This window comes from Homarus americanus, unplaced genomic scaffold, assembly GCF_018991925.1.
Source record: "Homarus americanus isolate GMGI-L3 unplaced genomic scaffold, GMGI_Hamer_2.0 scaffold56333, whole genome shotgun sequence".
NCBI classification, from domain to species: Eukaryota; Metazoa; Arthropoda; class Malacostraca; order Decapoda; family Nephropidae; genus Homarus; species Homarus americanus.
The window spans coordinates 8216154-8235468 of record NW_024734940.1 but is presented as its reverse complement, the minus strand read 5'-3'; the positions used below and the strand labels follow the sequence as shown (position 1 = coordinate 8235468).

General features: G+C 38.1%; 1 protein-coding gene across 4 annotated transcripts in view; it reads left to right on the top strand.

Annotated features, from left to right (window-relative positions):
- The window catches only part of LOC121870606 (protein zer-1 homolog), a 70323-nt gene that overhangs the window by 24341 nt on the left and 26667 nt on the right, over nt 1-19315 (top strand). For all 4 annotated transcript variants that reach the window (XM_042372441.1, XM_042372442.1, XM_042372443.1 and 1 more), the window contains exons 2-6: nt 1816-2657; nt 8151-8316; nt 11126-11269; nt 18541-18743; nt 18939-19110. In XM_042372441.1, the coding sequence (XP_042228375.1) occupies nt 1876-2657; nt 8151-8316; nt 11126-11269; nt 18541-18743; nt 18939-19110 (1467 nt within the window). In that variant the 5' untranslated portion in view covers nt 1816-1875. The remainder of the gene's footprint in view (nt 1-1815; nt 2658-8150; nt 8317-11125; nt 11270-18540; nt 18744-18938; nt 19111-19315) is intronic.

The following is a 19315-nucleotide window of genomic DNA, read 5'->3' as shown; positions in this document are numbered from 1 at the left end:
CCTCATTATTTGAGGCTATTAGGGACCAGGATCGCATGAATACTGTAGTACCAGTAAATGTGAGGAATAAATAAATAAAAAATACCACATTGCCAAAGACTAATAGTTTCACAACACCTGGGACACAGGAGATTGGAACGGCTGAGATCCCCAACGCTGCTCCCTCCTCCTCCTCCTCCCACAATTGGCACACTAACTCCTCTGAACTTCAGAAATATTTTTTCCCTCTATGTTTTAACCTTATGACAATCATTTTTTTCCACATTTGGGATGAATGATTGTGTGCACATGTAATAGAGTAAAAAATATGACGTAAATTACGTATATCTACCCAAAATTACAAGTTGTAAAATAACAATAACGAAGCTCATAGTCTGGCCTGGTAGGGAGAGGCCCCCTTCCCCTCCCACGATCAGACACTAACTCCCATGGACGTAAGAAATTTTAATTCTCTTTATGTTTTTGACCTTATGGTAATCATTCATTTATGTTTTTTACACATTCTGTATGAACTAGTGTGTGTGTGTATGGCAACAGTAAAGAAAAAAATAATTAAAGTTACATATATCTACTTCACACACATACACACCTATGCTCCCCATTTTTCTTATTTTATAGCAACATGCCTTCTACACGGAGGTGTACGGAAAAATTTACATTACTACACTACGGTATTTGATTTTTATTAAGCTGTTTTATATGTACTATTTGACTCAAATTTGATAAAATGTACAATGCAGTACAGGTATTGTTTAGTGAAGGAACAGGCAACATAGTTAGGCTTTGACAAGTATTATCAACAGCCATGGAACCTAACTCCGAATTTACCAATCACAGGGTTTTTCAGGAATCTAACCCCCGCGGTTGGTGAGGCGCTACTGTAGTGAAAATAAATGAAGAAGGAAAACTGGAATACCGTACAAATATTAAAGTGACCTGTTTCAGTATCTGGCAGTAGACCTGACAGTGGATGGAAAAATTGATGATGAATGTTTTATTGAGGAAGAAAATAAGATCTTGGAGAAATGTGAGAGAGAACTGTGATGGGATGTACCTGCACAGGGGAATATTTGAGCGGACATTATTGTATGAATGTGAAATATGAACCTTGGATAAAGAAGAACAAGGAAGTTAGAGGTGACAGAAATGTGTTTGAGAGTAAGGTTAATATTGGCGATTGACCTGCCGACTTGTTATTTATTTTGGTGTTTATTTTCTTATTATATTTTCATCAGTGAATTCTGATATGATAATCATTTCTTGTGCAGATGCTTCATTTGGTAGATAATTTAGTGCTTAGACACACACTACTTTGTCTTTTCGGTGGTAATGCAATAGTGACATCTCATCCCAGGATGTAAACAGCCAATCATATTGAGATATTTCAAAACACTCCGCCACCCAGGCCGGATCGCCGCCGATGCTCAATGTATGCTTATGAGCCGTTTGGTATGGGCGGCTACTGTCATGTCCACAAAAAACATAAAATTACACCATAGTATACTGTATTAAGTTCTTTTAAGCAGTGACTTTGAAATTTTTTTTTTTTTTTAGTAACTCACCGTTCTTTTGACTAACTCTCCATCTCTTTTGTAGTGTTAGTGGCAACATATTATAAGACAATTTTAGTTTTGAGAGTGATGGTACCTGTAAGTGTAAAGAGCTTCACCACACTTAACACAAGTGTAAATCATGTTTTTATCTACCATTTACAAAACTTTTATCTTTTTCAGGAAACATTATTCATACTTCTTGTGGTTATTGACTCTGAAAATGTGGGTTATAATGATTAACAAAAATTTAATCTTTTTTCAGGGCTAGAAACAGCAAGATGCAGTATTAAGAGAGAACTGGAGAAAGGAGGAGGAGCCGAACATGACAATGGGAACTATAAACATTTACTGTCCCTGGGAGGACAGTGCCCCCGAGCCACTCCTGGATATATGTGGAAAATTTGTAATAACCCATCCTGAGACCTTCTGTGTGCAACACCATGAGACGGGTGTGTGGCGTCTCAGGCCTGGTGTCGCTCTGCCGACAGAAATATGTGAAAAGTTGATAAGCTTGTGGCAAGATAGAGATCCAGAGTTACTGGATGATAAGTTTATTAATATATTCAAAGACTTGACGAACACGAGGTTAAAACGAATAACTTTAAGAAACTCTGGAGTGTCTGATGATGGCCTGAATCTCTTACTTTCTCATCATTTAGTAGAGCTAGATATTAGTAACTGTAGTAAACTCACAGAAAGAACATTAGAAAATATTAATAGAGTTGGTGACAGTCTGACAGCTTTAGTGATTGGAAAAACAAAAGACATTCTGCCAGACTCAGTGTTTTCACCATCACAACCAGAATCCAGTGACAGCTCAGATTCGAGTCCTGTTAGCGAAATCAAACAACGGGGATTCATCTTAAGAACGCCAAAGTTGAAAAAGCTGGTGGTACGAGAGCTTATTCAACCGAAAGAAACAGAGTACTTTGCTCTTCTGTTGAAGCCACTCACAAAGCTTACCCATCTGGACTTGTCAGGCTGCTTCTTCCTCCGTGATGTGACGTACATCCTCCCCATGAAGTATCTAGTCTCAATAAACCTGCACAGTGTCCAGAGGATACAAGAGGTTATCCCAGCCATCTCGGAGGTGAAAACTCTAAAGTCAGTATTACTCTCGTTTACCATTTTATTGATATTGTTTTACCCTTTATTAGAGTAACTAAGCTCAGGCAATATCTTGACACTGAATTGTCAATTATGGTCTGATGAAAAATGTATTTTATAGTTTTTGTTGACCTCACTGACCATGATGGGTGTGCATGGGAGGTGGGGACAGTTTCACCATGTACAGTATAACTGGCGACATCTCACCTTACTTCATGCACCACTTTTTTGTAACTCTTGTTCTATGCTTGTGTCATGCACTAAACTGAGAAAAATTTTAAACTCTGTAAGAAATAGAAAATCCTGCCCACCTGCCATGCACCACTCCCAGCTGCCTCATGAACCACCACACACTACAACCACTACCAGCCATCCCCATCTTCTAAGTATTTATGAGCTAAATTTACATATTTCTTCTGCTATTCTATATTGTGAACTGTATGATCATTATGCCTCTTTAGTTTTATCAACATAACACATGTACTTTATGTCTGTCAATAACAGGATCTATTAATGAATATAGACTGCGTGTGTAATTTCTGGAAGTACAATACTGTACAGGTTAATCATTTACGAGTTTTGAAACTATGTCTGTTTGTGAGCTTGCCTTAATGACAGAAACACAGGCGGAACTACAGAGAAGAGAATTGCAGAGGCAGGAGAGTCTTGAAAGGCAAGGTTTGGTAGTAAATGATGGTAAGACAGAAGTAGTTGTGTGTAGCAAGGTGATGGGACGGGACCAGAGTTGTGGAAGATTTCCTTCCAGAATCTCAATGTGGCTTTAGACCATCACATGACAACACTGACATGATCTTTGCTGCCCGCCAGATACAGGAAAAGTGCAGAGAACAGCGTCGTGACCTGTACATGGCTTCATCGACCTAACCAAGGCCTTCGACTCGGTCAACAGGGAAGCCCTCTGATGGACCCTCAGCCGTTCTGGCTGCCCACCAAAATTCATCGCCATTGTGAGGCAACTCCACGATGGCATGAACAGCAGTGTCCTGCACAATGGCACCCAGTCTGAGTTCTTCCCCATCCAAATGGGGGTTAAACAAGGGTGTGTACTGGCAATAACTCTCTTTTCCATTTTCTTGGCTGCCTTCCTTACTCATGCCAGTGCCAACTTAGCTGGCGGGGTGGACATCGAGCACCGGATGAAGGATCTTTTCAACATAAGACGACTCCAGACAGGAACAAAGTTGTTGGCAGCTTCCATTACTGGGCTTCAGTATGCAGTCGACCTCATCTTTGTTGCTCACACTGAACACGATCTACAGGAGATCCTGAACACCTATTCAGATGCGTATGCACACTTTGGCCTTGAGGTTAATGTACGTAAGACTCAGATTCTCTTTCAGCCTGCCCCTGGTTCAGCCACACCTCCACCATCCATCCAACTTAACGGTACTACCCTCTCTAATGTTACCCACTTTCTGTATCTCGGCTCCCACCTCTCCACCACCGCAGACAACGATGAAGAGATTCAACATCGGATCAGATTTGCATCTCAAGCCTTTGGCAGACTCCGAAACCGTGTCTTCAGCTGTAGGGAGCTGAAATTATCTTCAAAGTTACACATATATCGAACAATGGTCCTTCCCATCCTGCTGTATGGCAGTGAGACATGGGTCACATACAGGAGGCACCTCAAGACATTTGAAAACTTGCACCAATGTAGTCTACATTCCATCCTCCGAGTTCGCTGGGAAGACAAGAGAACAAATGCCAGTATTCTTGCTGACACCAACTGTAGGAGCATCGAGGCTACCATTATCCATGAACAACTACGCTGGACTGGCCATGTTGCCTGCATGGACGACAGTAGATTGCCAAAGCAGCTACTTTACAGTCGCCTAACGAATAGTAAATGTAACGATGGCGGGCAACTGTAAAGGTTATAAGGATAATCTTAAGACAAACCTGAAAAAGTACCAAATCGACCCCCCTCACCTGGGAGATGATTACTCTACACCGTAACGCTAGGAGGATCACCACACAAGAAGATGTCAATACTTTCGAGTTAGCCTGACTGCATAATGAGGCAGACAAGCACCAACGCCGGAATGATGCTGCCGCCGCCCCTCCCGCACTAGATGTAGCCCCCCACATGTGCAACATCTGTGATTGACCCTGCTGATCCCGTATCGGCCTCTTTAGTCACCTTAAAACTCACCAACCAGGTTGACATCCTTAATAACTCATATCATTGTATCATAGCTGGATGATCGTCATACTCGATTCCAAGTGACAGCAAATTAGTAGAGTACAGGTTGTACCTCTCTAGTCCGGCATTCTGTGGTCCGGAAACTCCCGTGGTCCGGAACTATTTTAGTTTGTCCAATAGGTAGATAGGCAGCTTTTTTTTTTTTTTTTCTTTTATTATTATTATTATTATTATTATTATTATTATTATTATTATTATTATTATTATTATTATTATTATTATTACTATTATTATTATTACAGGAGTATTAAATTTTCGCCCCTCAGGCCCCAATGTGGGTCAGTGACCTATGCCCCAGTGGGCTAATCCCCGTAAAAAAAACAACAACAAAGCCGCGGGAAATTAAGGTTTGTTTACATCCGGCAGTTTGGCTGCTCTCTCTCTCTCTCTCTCTCTCTGCTTGTCTATACAGAGTACAACATTTAACCCTTCAATATATATGAGCAGTAAATAAGTGTTGCTTTCATATTCTTATGTAGAGTAATGACGATATGTTTTCACATGTGCGCACTTACATACGAGAAGTCTCACCTTTTTTCTTTACCATTAATGGTTAGTTACTTATATTGTTCCATTTATTAACATTAAATAACATTACTTCAAACAACCATATTAGTTTTTTTACATTAATTATACTACAGCTACAATCAGGGTCTTATTTTCTTCAGTTTTATATGTAGAACCAATCAGTCACTGGTTTTGTAAGCATTAACGAAAACAATGCCGGCAGCCGTCTCGTCTCCTCGTGTGTTTTAATATTCCACGTATTATTAATGAATTGTATTGTTCATTTTGCACACACAAACATGAATTCAATAAAAAAAAATCAGAAACATTAATTAAAATATATATGAACGGTAAATAAGTGTTGCTTTCATATTCTTATGTAGAGTATTGACGTTATGTTTTCACATGTGCGCACTTACATACGCGATCTCTCTTTTTTTCTTTACCAGTATCGTTAGCTACTTCTATTGTTCCATTTATTAACATTAAATAACATTACTTAAAACAATCATATTAATTATACTACAGCTACAACCAGGGTCTTATTTTCTTCAGTTTTATATGTAGAACCAGTCAGTCACTGGTTTTGTAAACAACGAAAACAAAGCCGTTTCGTCTCCTCGTGTGTTTTAATATTCTACGTATTATTAATGAATTGCATTGCTCATTTTGCACACATAAACATTCATTCAATAAAAAAGACATTCAGTAATAAACAATAATTAATCCTTTGTACATAAGAGAAATGACGCTGTTTACTCGATTGTGCACGTCTGAACGTTGGTGAGCCGTTCAAACCCGTCGAAATTCGAGTTTCCGCCGTCTAAATTTTTAATTATTTTTTTTTGTGTGTTCCAATAAAATACGTTGAATTAAAAACTCGCGAAATTTGAGAAGCTACTGTACGACATTTAACCCTTCAGTATGTCTTCAAAGAGACCATGAAGCAGAGAAAGTGGTGCTAGTGCTTCCAAGCGTAAGCACAAGTCACTGTCTATCCAGGAAACGGGTGAATTTCCACGGTCCGGAAATTTCCATGGTCCGGCACCGGTCAGGTCCCGAGGTTGCCGGATTAGAGAGGTACAACCTGTATAAGAATCATGGCTCGGGGGCATGTTGAGAAAGAGGTAGCTTTGAGAGCATGGACAGGAATGACTTGTAGCTATGCTCAGTATTGTGAGTGACAAAGTTTTGTCCCCTGGTACAACATGGGGATGAGAAGTGATCAAAGATTCTGTATTGAGCCATTCAGAGGGAGGGAGGAGACCAAGGGGAGACAAAAGTTAAGGTTGAGAGAAATATTCAAAACATGAGGCAGAGGGTGGAGGAGGCTGAAGAAGGAAAATGATGGAGATAGATGAGTAATCAACCTCTGGAAGTGACCAAAGGAAGGAGAAAAAGTTAAGCCTTTTTACTTAATTTATAATTTTGGGGGCATTAAGAACTAATGGTGTCTAGAAATACATTCCTCTTCTTCCCAAATGCAGTGAACAGTTCACTAGAGAAGAGCTATCCCTATGGTACCAAACCTTGTTTACTCTCACGGTCCATTATAAATACACACAATCATGTATGTATGTATGTATGTATATACAGTACATTAAAACCCCATGAATCCAGATTTACTTCAAACCAGCTTGTATGAAAAGTCTGGACTCGTTCAGAACTGGCTTCCATAGCAAAAGAGTCCACTGACAAGCCCTGGTTTGTGAGGTGTGAGAAGGAGAGTATATACCATAAATAGAGAGGGTTTATGGTCATATCATTGGCTGAATCAACTGGGCTTCAACTCCTCTCCCTCAGTAGGCCTACATCTTGTCATTTATGCTGTTGTACAGGGAGAAGTTATCTTATTCTGCACTGTACTCCACATACTGTAGTGTGTTAATTATATAAACCTTAAAGACAAAAGTGGAAGGAAGTACTATGGTAAGTGTAAGCATGTGAGTTTGGAGATGTTGATGTATCATGTTGTGTATCATTTACTGTATCATGATATCATAATACAGTACTGTACATTGAGCCTCAACCCTTGTTCACCATCATCACTCAACATGTGTGGTGAGTTATAAAATCTAGTTAATTTGAATTGTTTCTGTGTTTGTAGGCAGAAGAATCTGGACTTTAGACTTATCTTGTCCATGTTTGGGCTGAATCAGTCCGGATATAAGGAATATTAGTGTATAACTAACTACTGTACATGTGTGAACTGTTTTTAGAATATGCATATAAAATACTGTTTTTGTACCCAGCATTCAAAATAACTACTGCTAACATTATCAACTGTTGTGTCATACTTGAAGGCAAGCAGAGGTGGGATATTTCACAATCTGCATGATCTTAAATTACTGGATAATTTCATCTGTGGTGATTACATACTTTATTATTGTGTAATAGTGAGCATAGTTCCTCCCATGACTTGCTATAGATTAAAAGGGTAAAGGATATGCCGTAAACAAAGTAAGATCGTGTTCAGTATGACTTGGTGAACAGGAAAAATAGTGATCTCATAAATAACTTAAGTCTCCACACTACTTGGGTAGCTACCAGTCATTAAAATATTTTGTTCTACCTTTAATTTTTATACCTTGCGGTGATTTTTTAATTGCTTGAAATTCTAGTAGCTACATTCCTGATATATTGTACTTGCTGAAATTTAAAAACATTAGAACTATAGTACGTGAAATACTCTTGTCTACCATTTAAACTTGTTCTTAACTGTTTGAGATGACCTAATATGTTTGTTTCTCTTCTAGGTTCGTTGATGTGTCTCAAGCCAACCAAAAGTACGGTGTGTTTGACTCCCCAGACAATGTTCTAGCCAACTTAGTGTCAAGTTTACCCAACCTAACTAGTCTTGACATTTCTGGCACAAATCTGTCAGGGGATGGGACCTTTGATGAATACAGGGACACTAATGAGGTAATCAAGCATTATTGTTTATTAATTATGCAGACTAGACACACACTACATGTTTTAACTCTCCTATCATCGTGTGTCAGATAAGGAGACACTGCGGTGAACATATGGCCCACTTAACTCTGTCTCAATTAAATTAAATTTTAGACATGTCAAGAGGGATAAACTCTCCCATAAATTTCACCTAAAAATAAATCGTTAAAATAATAAATACCTGCCCTTCAATAACTCGAGCATTCCAAACTGTTATTACCTTAGAAATATTCAATTACAGTTATTTTACCTATTATGAATTTATTTTTCTCCAATCTTCTCTTGAAATAATCTTAACTTATTTACATTCTAGTATCGTTATTTATTCTTTATACTTTCAGCATGCTTTTGTCATACTGTATTTATAAAATTGAACTTCCAAATATACTGGCTCTACGTTCATTGAACTGCTGCGAAAGTACAGCCAACCTTCGTCATTTGTGGCCTAAATCACCAGGGTTTTATTCCTTCTTTTGACAGATATTATAACAGTTTTTCCCCACAAGATGAAAAAATAATTGAATATGTGCTGTTTGTTTGGTGGAAGTTAACTTGTTGAACCGATGTATCAAGGTGGGAAGTGAGTTGACATGTTGAACCAGTGTATCAGCTCCTGAGTAAGAGAACACAATAACCAACATCCAATAGTTAGAGGAAGTGAGTACAGTACAGACATCCCCCTATTTACGATGGGAGTTACCTTCCTGAAAAACCTAACGCAGGTCAAAATATCATAAATCGGAATCATTATAGCATGGGGCTTAATGGGATACATTCCCAGCCAGGCTGACACCCACTTTTATCACCGAAAAAGAATCCTACACTAATACTATACCTACAGCACAATTAAACAACATTCACCACATCATTAAGAACAAGCCTGGTCATCATTACATGTCCCCTTCGAAGCTAAGGGGACTCTTGAAGGTGGAGTGGAGACATCGCTCTGACTCGCACACAGCCTCTGGGGAGTCTCATACCACTTCACAATATCAAGCTTCACCTCTAGAGACACTGTTTTCGTGGGTGCCTTGGCCATTCCAGACATTTTCAAAGTTACACAGCTCACCTTACAGTCACAAAAACAGAGCGAAAGCACTTGTCGCAAAAACAGATTAATAAATGATAACATAAAAACAATGATAACAGCTAACACTGCTCGCATCATGCTCACAACAAACAACAGAGGCAAAGCACTTTACAGTTTAATAAAAGCAGCTAAATTCACTTAACAGTCACCTAAACAGAGTGCAATGTGAATGTTAGTGATGTCCTTTCAATGTAAGGTTAAAAAAAAACTGATAAGTAACAACACCGATATTGACCAATAGTTGTTGAGCTCCACCATCACAGCCATATGCGATCACCATGGATCAAAGCATGGTACAGTAGTGCACTGGGTGGCAATGTGGCGGGTAGACCGCAGCTGACAAGTGAACAGAGAGATGCGTTCCATATTCCACATTGGCTGGACGGTAACCATCGTTCATGCGGATTGATTAAATCATAAATAGGGGGGTGATCTTAATAGATCACCATTGTTAAAGTAGATTATCGTAGATAGGGAGATCATAAATCAGAGGATACTTGTACAGTGCAGTAGTTAGGGCTCTTAAATGGCACAACCAAGATATTGAATCATGTTGACAAAGACTTGCATTGGATTTTCATCCAAAAAAAAATATTTAAGTTTGTGGGAATGAGTCAGGGGTTTGACTTTTTCTCTTAGTAAATGCACTGTTCGTCTTAGAAGTGAAAATATTGGAATTCTCTAACAGAATAAACAAAAATATCATCTAAAACTTACAGGAAGCAAATAATTAACACTTAAAGATGAGTGGAATTAAATGTAATGGTTATTAGTATGACTAGATACCAAATGAGTGCAGTGAGGAGTACAGTACAGTAGTACAGTACTGTACTGTACTGTACTGAGATGAGATTTATGACCATATCAGAATTTTGCAAAGATTTGGAAATGAAAATTAATATTGTACAGTATTGTATTTTCATAAAGTTTGTTAGCTCCAGGTTCACTTGAAAACACAGAATAAACAACTTTTAATATGTAAAAGACACGAGCAATAGGTACAGTACTCTATTTAGATTACCTGTAAATTACAGTTAATGATTGTTACCAATACTCATTAGCAAATTGACAATGTTTGACATCAGTTTATTGATAAGAACTGACATTGAGATGTTGAGCTGAATCCTCATTTGCTATTTTTTTTCTTATTTTTTTAGTGAAAATATTTTTTGTCTAGGAATTGGAGGTATTTGAACAGTTAAAGACTCTGAGCTAACAGGAAACTGTGAAGCAGAAATCGTGTTACTCATAAATAATAAGAACAGTATCACTTTTTTTTATCCTTTTGGTACATAAACTGACTGTTGGAGAAGATTGATGATATTATACACTTCATAAAATGTGTGATTGGTGGATTTAGTACAGAAAAATTTAGAATGGTGGGCCTTGGTTGCCTATCTCTGTGCAGAAAATGAGACTTATATTTGTTGATGTTCTTTGTGTAGATAATTACCTAATTATTTTTATTATTTGTTCATCTATTGTATTTAATTCAGAAGTTTTCCAATGTAGGGCTGACTGAGCAAGTTTGCAAAATGTAGAACAATGAAGAAATGTTAACTTTTGCCCTTAGCATTTATTGGTAGTGGACAGTGAAGGCATGTTAATTTGTTCAAAAGTTGTAATGACTCAATAACTGTAATCATTGTTTAATTTTTCATATTAATAGTAATATATTTTTTTCTCCAGAAAATTAAGTGTGATGTGACAATGGAGACCGACCTGTGTGACATCCCAGGTCTTAGAAGTCGCATAAATAGCCCGTTGGAGTTCTTGGGGCTGTACAACACTGTTCATGATGCCTGTCACAGAAATCACATACCTGCTAAAGTGGTGAGATCATAATTCATTTGATTTCTGCCTTGGGGTGTGGCTGTTGAGGAGATACCATGTATGCCCTTTATGTTCTAAAGAGTGACTGACTTGAGGTCATTTCTTGCAACCTCTTCCTATGTCATTCTTGTTTTACTCCTAACTCTCCTCCCTTCCACATTCAAACTTGTACATATTTTAACTCAATTGGTCTCCCCCATTCTCACCACCTGCTCAAACCATCTAAAGTTCCCTCTATGCAAAACTTTGTCAATACTGTCAATGACATATCTCATTCACCATTCTCATTTTAGCTCACTCAAGCCTGTGTATAACTGCCCATGTTTCACTGCCATATAAAATCACACATTTCACGCCAGTTGCATACATCTTTCCTCTCACATGAAGATCTCACTTTGCTGTCAATAAAGGCAGCAACTCCCCTAAACTTCTTCCAACGACTTTTGACTCCTGCAACTGAGCAGACTTCAGCACCACCTCTAGCATTGATCATGTCACCCAGGTAGCAAAACTCATCATCACTAAATACTGCCTTGTGTGCTACCAGCTAACACAAACACACTGCAGTGTTTCCAGGAATGATCCATTCAATTTATTGGGATGGGAACAATTATTATTCACTGAAATTGTCAGTTTTACTGCAGAATGACTCAGATACTGGTAAGAGAGGCTGGACAGAAGCATGATAGATATGTTGTTGGTGACTGCGAGGATGAGTGAGCAGTAGAATAAGATGCAAGGTTGAGGAGAATTTTTGGTGAAGAGTTAACTGATCATGTGTTGGTAATCTACAGGCTTTTATAAGTCATAACAGTTTGGACAGAAGTGCAGATGAAGAACTGAGCAGAATTAAAGTTGGCAAGTTAAGTGTAAGAATGAAGAACATTATACCTGAAGCTGCCAGAGTATGCGAGAGTATCAGGACTGGATGTAGTAAGAGAGGAAGAATATGATAGATTGAGGGGGTAAAGGCAGCAGTTCGGGAAAGGTGTTTCACAAGAATAGTTAGTTAGCTTGCAGGTACAAATATCCCTCACTATATGAATGGGTTAGGTTCCTCGAAGCAGATTGGTTATAAAATTTTCAGATAGCAAATAACAAAATACAGTAAATGGGAAAAATAGAATTTGGTTCCCAGACAACAACAAAAAACAATACAGTATTATACCTTTTAAAAAAATGATACATGAACAACAACAAAAAACACAGTACAGGTTGACAATCCTTTCCCCGAAATCCTTGGGGCCAGAAGCATTTCGGATTTCGGAATTTTTCGGTTTTCAGAATGGTTAGTTTTTTTTTTTTTTTTTTTAATGTGTATTAGCCCACCCGGGCATAGATCACTGACCCACATTGGGGAATAATAAAATTATAATAATAATAATAATTCATAGGTCTAGGTCATGTTTCTCACTTTTGATCTTTATTATTATTTCTATTATTATTATTATTATTAGTGTTATTATTATTATTATTAATTTTATTATTATTATTATTATTATCAGTATTATTTTATTTTGGTGTATTTTTATTAAAATTTTTATTTACTATGAATAATTATTATTATTATAATTATTATTACTATTACATTTTTGCCCCCCAGGCCCCGATGTGGGTCAGTGATCTATGCCTGGGTGGGCTAATCCCTGTTAAAAAAAAAAAAGACTTTCGGTTTTCAGAGCTTTTCGGTTTTCAGAATTTCGGAAAAAGGGTTGTCAACCTGTATTATAACTAAAAAAAATTACAGAATGAACTAAATAAAATATGTACAGTAATCCCATGTTTTTCGCTGGAATTACGTTCCTGAAACCCCCGCGAAAAGCCAAAACCGCGAATACGTACTCTTTTAGGAATCACTGTACCTGTGGCCACCAAACAGCTCAGGTAGGTCATGCACTTAACCATGCCATGTTCTCCACTCACGGCCCAGTGGTCACTAATGCTGTAACAACTTACTCTTATATTGTCTTTATTATTCTTTATGTTTATTTATTTATTTACTTAATCTTACTTCTTTCTTTACTTATACTCGTGAGAGGTGGAGAGAGTGAGGGAGGTAGTGAAAGGGTAATTGTTTACGTTTGTGGTTCGGCTAGAAAGGCCTACACCAAGGGGAGACTCAGCCGGGAGGCTGGTTAAGGGGGACCAAGCTACAACACTTCACAGAGGGGAAACATTGGATAGTTATTATATATATATATATATATATATATATATATGACTCACCGTACTACTGCATAATACCAAGACATCTATAACACATCACTCTTAATAAGGGAGGGATGAATTAGGACTCCTATTAACGATTATTGTATTGATTGAATACTTTATATTAGGGTTTAACAGTTACACTTCAAAATAATAAACCTATGTTCCTAGCTAGTTAAACGGGGACCACGTATCTCACAACAAATGGGAACTTAGGATTTACCAAATAGAATGCACCCAAATACCTGCCATGTCGCCACCACAGACGTCACACACCTCCCTACACAAAATTCCAACACAGACTCCTGTTCAAACCGCTTCAGCCTACAAGAGACGCCACAACTTTCATGACATCACGCCTCATAGGCTCTCTCATTGGTCGAAAACAGGCCTAAGGCCTTCACACTATTGTCTCGGAATTGGCGGGAAACTCATCACATTGTTACAAGCCCCCCTGGTCGCTTATATGAAAATTTGTGAGATGTTCACAATATATTTCGCAAATTTTCATTCCTAATCCTAGCTCGGTATATGTAAAATTAATTAACTTATTAAATTGACAACATAAATCATGTTTCTCAATATTTGCACATCAAACTTTAATTCGCTAGATATCACAAATGCAAGAAAATAATTTAAAGTAAATGTCAAATTAATATTAAAATGTTTTCCGTATTTAAGAAGAAAAAATAGAAATTGTTGAAAACAAACATAAAAATATTTCAAATATGAATCACACAAAATCATGAGAACTAAAATGATAGAGAATTCAATAAAATAAATCAGCAATGAAAGTACTCAAAAATAAAAATCAGTAATAATGGGAAGTCAAAATGCTCTAATAAATTCAGATCAATCAGGTATTAACTCAAAATACAAATCAATGAGAAATCAAATTACTGGAAAATATTCATAATAAAATCACTCAAATGAAAAAAACAAAAGGCTTAATTACGAGTCATGCACAAACGAATGTACAGTGGTCCCACGGTTAACGAACACAATTCGTTCCACAGAGTCGTTCGTTAACCGAATCCATTGTTTCAATGGGATACTGTATTGGGTAATTGGTTCCAGCTCAGAAAAGTACATACAAAGTAAAAAAAAAAATGCAGTAAAGTATACTTACTTTGAGGTGTGTATGTAGAAGGTTCCTGGTTGATGATGATGATGGGAATTAGAAGTGGGAGTGGAGGAGAAGGGAGAAAAGAAGGAAGTGGGGATGGAGGAGAAATCACCTTTCAGGGGACACATGCTTGATGCCGTCATTTCACCAATAAAATTTTAAGTTCACTAGGTGTAATTCAAGACTATTTTGTTTAAATCAACACTGCACTGCGCTATATATTATCAATATGTTAACTAAATTTCAGAATGACCAACAATTTCAATGTAAAAATGCAAAAATATTCAAGACACCAACAAAATTGATGTTCACTCCACTGTCAACAAGGCCAAACTGACGCCTGGTGGCTGAGTCAAGCGGCTGATGGGCGCACAACAAACTAGTTCTCTGTACTGCTTATATTATCAATATGTAAACTAAATTTTAAAATTACTAATAATTTAAATATAAAAAATGAAAAAAAATATTAAAGAGCGCAACTTTCTTGATATTTGCTCCACTGGAAACGAATGTAAACATAGAACACATTACTGAATTGGCAGACTAGCCCATCAGCTGATGCTCACAACAAAACGTTTTGTTCGTAAGGACTTCGTTAATCGAAGTTTTGTTCGTTAACCAAATTGAAGATCCTTATGGGAGGTAATTCGTTAACCCAAATTTTGTTAATCGAACCGTTCATTAACCGAGGGACCACTGTATATAGAAGATGGATTTTCTTTGTTTAGTTCTCTCGTTAGTTTTTATAAAAAAAATATATATTTTTTAACTTTTCATGAATCTTCAACATCAATTTCAAAATTCCTAACATTTCAATATATCAATTTTCAACATCAATTTACATTATTTCTCAAAACAGAATTCTTCACTTCTCGTCTTAATTACTTAAAATTTTCTTTTTCATTCTCTCAATTAATTTCACATATACGTATTTTTCCATTGCACATTCTGATATATCATGGATCTTATCTCACATACACACTTTGTATATCTTATTTTCTGCTGTTCAGTCGGTCTCTCATCTCACAATTGATGATGGTACATCGGGCAACAGGCAGAGATATAGAGTTAACATTTGCAGATGGCAGGTCGTCCACAGACACTTGCTTACTTTTCACTGCCTTTCAGCTTCCATCTGCTATGAGTGAACAAATCGTTTCTGGAGACGTGGAGTTTTTTTTACTACATTATCCACTACGTACTAACTGCCTAGAATTACTCGTATAAGACATATCGATTGTACCTCTTCCCTGGTAACTAATTTCAGCAGCATAGCCTCATTCCACGATGGTAGATGCATACTGGGCGGCCTAGTTTCAGAATTCATAACGGGAACGGGAGCTTTTCCGATGGTGGGGGGGGCCAGTTAGTCAATTTTCAACACTGGGAATGTCCATCCCGCAGGACATAGGACCCTCTCCTTCTCTTCTCATAACTCCACAAGAATCTTCTCCTCCAACTCTGATCAGGACACAGAGCATCACTCATATCCACAGTGACCACCATCCCATTCGTACTAACACCTTCGTGAACTGTTGTGTTGCACCGTTGCACGCTTCCTTCACTCCATCAGGCTCGGCATGACACATCTACATTGGTTTGTTGCCTCTGGGGCGGATCCTTAATAGAGCTACCAACGGGACAGGGGCTTTCCAGGACAGTGTGTGTCACTCCTCTTGGACATCCACTTCTCACTTCTCCTCCTCCTCCTTTCTTCTAGCAGCTATCGCTAACAAGTAGTTTGGACGTTGCAAATGCTGACTGTAGCCAACACGTTGACTTCGGATCAACACAGTTAAGGTCAGCCCCTTCCTACCCAACCAAATAAGACAAGGCCCCTGGGTCAGAGAGGCGCCGAGTCGGCTCCGTTGTTCCTAGATGTTTGCTTCTAACCTGATGACTGTGGTACCAGCAATCCACCAGATGGTGTCGTCGGGCTGGCGGCTTGGCTGGAAAAATGGTGACAGGATCCCAGCTGGGGACATCTCTGCATCCGGCATACACAAGTTGACAGTAGGGCATGCTGGCAGCGACACTACGTCATTCTCTCTGTAGGGTTTCTCTGCGTCAAGCTCCACAGGAATGAGCCGGCAGGGGTGCATTGTTGTCGCCATCCTGGACAGGTTATGCTGCTTTCTGACTGCTTACTGACCGCCATGGTCGTCAGGTCTCCCTCTAGTGTGTGAGTGAGAGGTTTGATTCAAGTGGGGGAAGTCTAGTAACATGGACTTCTTACCCACTAGCAGGATTTTGCTAGACCTGCAACTACTGGGTTTACGTCTGGCTGGGAGTGAGATCAGTATGAGACATCGCGGGGTCATTAAGCCAGAGGCGTGTACACACCCTTTAAATTACAGTTACCCATAATCCTCAGGTATCTCAGGTAAATCTCAACTCGACCATATATTGTGAGACAATGTGACATCTAATAAGGGGGGTCTAATTCTTCCTTAATCTGAATGCCTAGAAGTGAATATCATTTACTTTAACATTATTACTTTTCTAAATGCCTTCATGATATTATGCAGTATAGTGTCTATCTCGTTAATCTGAAAGTAACCCATGCAGGATAGTGAGAGAGAAAGCTATAGGTAGTTATGTCATGGAACAGGTCTTATTACTTTCAAATACAGCTCCTCCCCGGTTTACGACCTACGCGACTTACATTCACCCGCACTTACGACCTGCCTCAGTCATACCAAAATTTGGTCAAATTACGTATTTTCGAGTCCCAAAGTCAGTACACAGACAAAATTTTCATTTGTAATTCACTTTAAAATGCCTGGCAAGCTTAAAAGTGAGAGTTTTGTGGTGCTGAGAAGAAAAAGAACACCCATTTTAGATTTTCTATGTATTATTTTTGCCTTACGACCAATTTGACTTACGACCTGGTCATCGCTCCCTAACCCCGTCATAAGTCGAGGACGTAAAAATAGTTTATGTTCAAGAGAGTCTCAAGCAAGATGCTTCCTCCACTGAGCAGGGACACACACTGACGCCATTTTGGGTGAGTCAAGTGGCTGTTTGGTGCACTAAAAACTAGTTCCCTGTACTTCATGTATGTTAAATAATTGTTAAAATGACTAAAAAATTTAATATAAGACTTGGAAAATTATTGAATAGTACAACCTTCTTGATATTTACTCAAATGGTAACGAATTTAAGCCCTAGAACCGATTACTGTATTGGCGGACTAATACTACAGCTGGTGAGCAGGCAAAAGCAGGCGAAAACATGTTGGGAAAAATTCGTAAGGAATTCGTTAACCGAAAGTTTTTCGTTAACCGAAGTGGAGATCCTTATGGAAGGTAATTCGTTAACCGAAATTTTGTTAACCGAGGCGTTCGTAAACCGAGGGACCACTGTATACTGTACTGTATATAATTTTTTAGTAAGAAAGACGCAAATGGTCAAAACCGTGATAAAAAAAAACGCAAAAAACACGGGATTACTGTATATACAATTGGTGTATTATCTTTTGTGAGGCAAGTCTCTCCTGATCTTGCTAGGGTCTTCCCGCATACATGGCATCATTATTTCAAGCTTGTTTTCAATTATCACAGGCTTACAGGGTCTCTTGATAATGATGGGAGTAGCCAAGCAATCAACACAACACTTGGATGCCATTATGTACAAATTCATGAAAGAATGCTAAGTGAATGGCATGCTGTGAGGGATGAGGGAGGGGGGTGATGTTAACCCACCCCAGATGACTCGCGCGTGTGCAATCAGAATTATCAATCAGATCAATTTTTGTATAAGCGAATATCACTTTCAAATAGTAACGGAGAAGTGTAGCGATCATTTGAATAGCGAGGGATAACTGCAGTAAAAAAAGGGACGGAGAATATAGAACAACTTTAATTTCATAATTATTATTTATTTGTAAATCATTTACTCAGTGGTAAAGCATTAATTTATATTCCTGTACTTCTAGATCACGGGTGATGCAAGTGAAGAACAAATTTTGGCAGCTACAGCTGCATATCTCGACAGACCAGAGGTACTGGTCAAGGCTTTAAATGAGCTTTTCCATATCTTCCGCTTTGAGACTTGTCATGATCAACAGAGGGCACTGAACCTAATCCTGCTCTCTATGTTGAGACATCGTGAAGATAAACATATCCAAATATCTGGAAGGTATACTACTTAAAATGAGTTAGAGCTTCTTATTACCTGTATTCTTACCAGTGCATTACATTATCAGTATTTCTAGTTCATAAAAACCTGTAACATCTTATACACGTTACATGTAAGTTAATGATATTTTTGTCTTTAGTTGTTACACTGTAGTGATGGTGAAGTAATGTTGTGCATTTCTCTTCCACTGAAAAGTGCATCGCTGTTCTACATTGCAAAGGGCGAGGATAAGAATAGCTTAAACGTGAGAGCAAGACAAAAGATGATAGTAGTGTTGCTAGATGCAATGGAGACACATCTTGATGACTCAACCATGATGCGTAATGGCTGTCTCACCCTCTGCCAGTTCAGGATACCTCAAGATGTGGTAAAATATTTATTGCCAGTTGTGGCATCAAGCTTTAGGAGACTTGTGAACATCATAAAGTGTACCACACAATTTTTTTTTCTTCTCTTTTTACTTTTACTCAATTTCCACCTTTTTGGCAATAATGCATGTACATTACTTATGTAAATCAGTGTAGTACTTGTTATTCATGCAATTTCCTGTCTGTAATTGTATCCATTTAGTT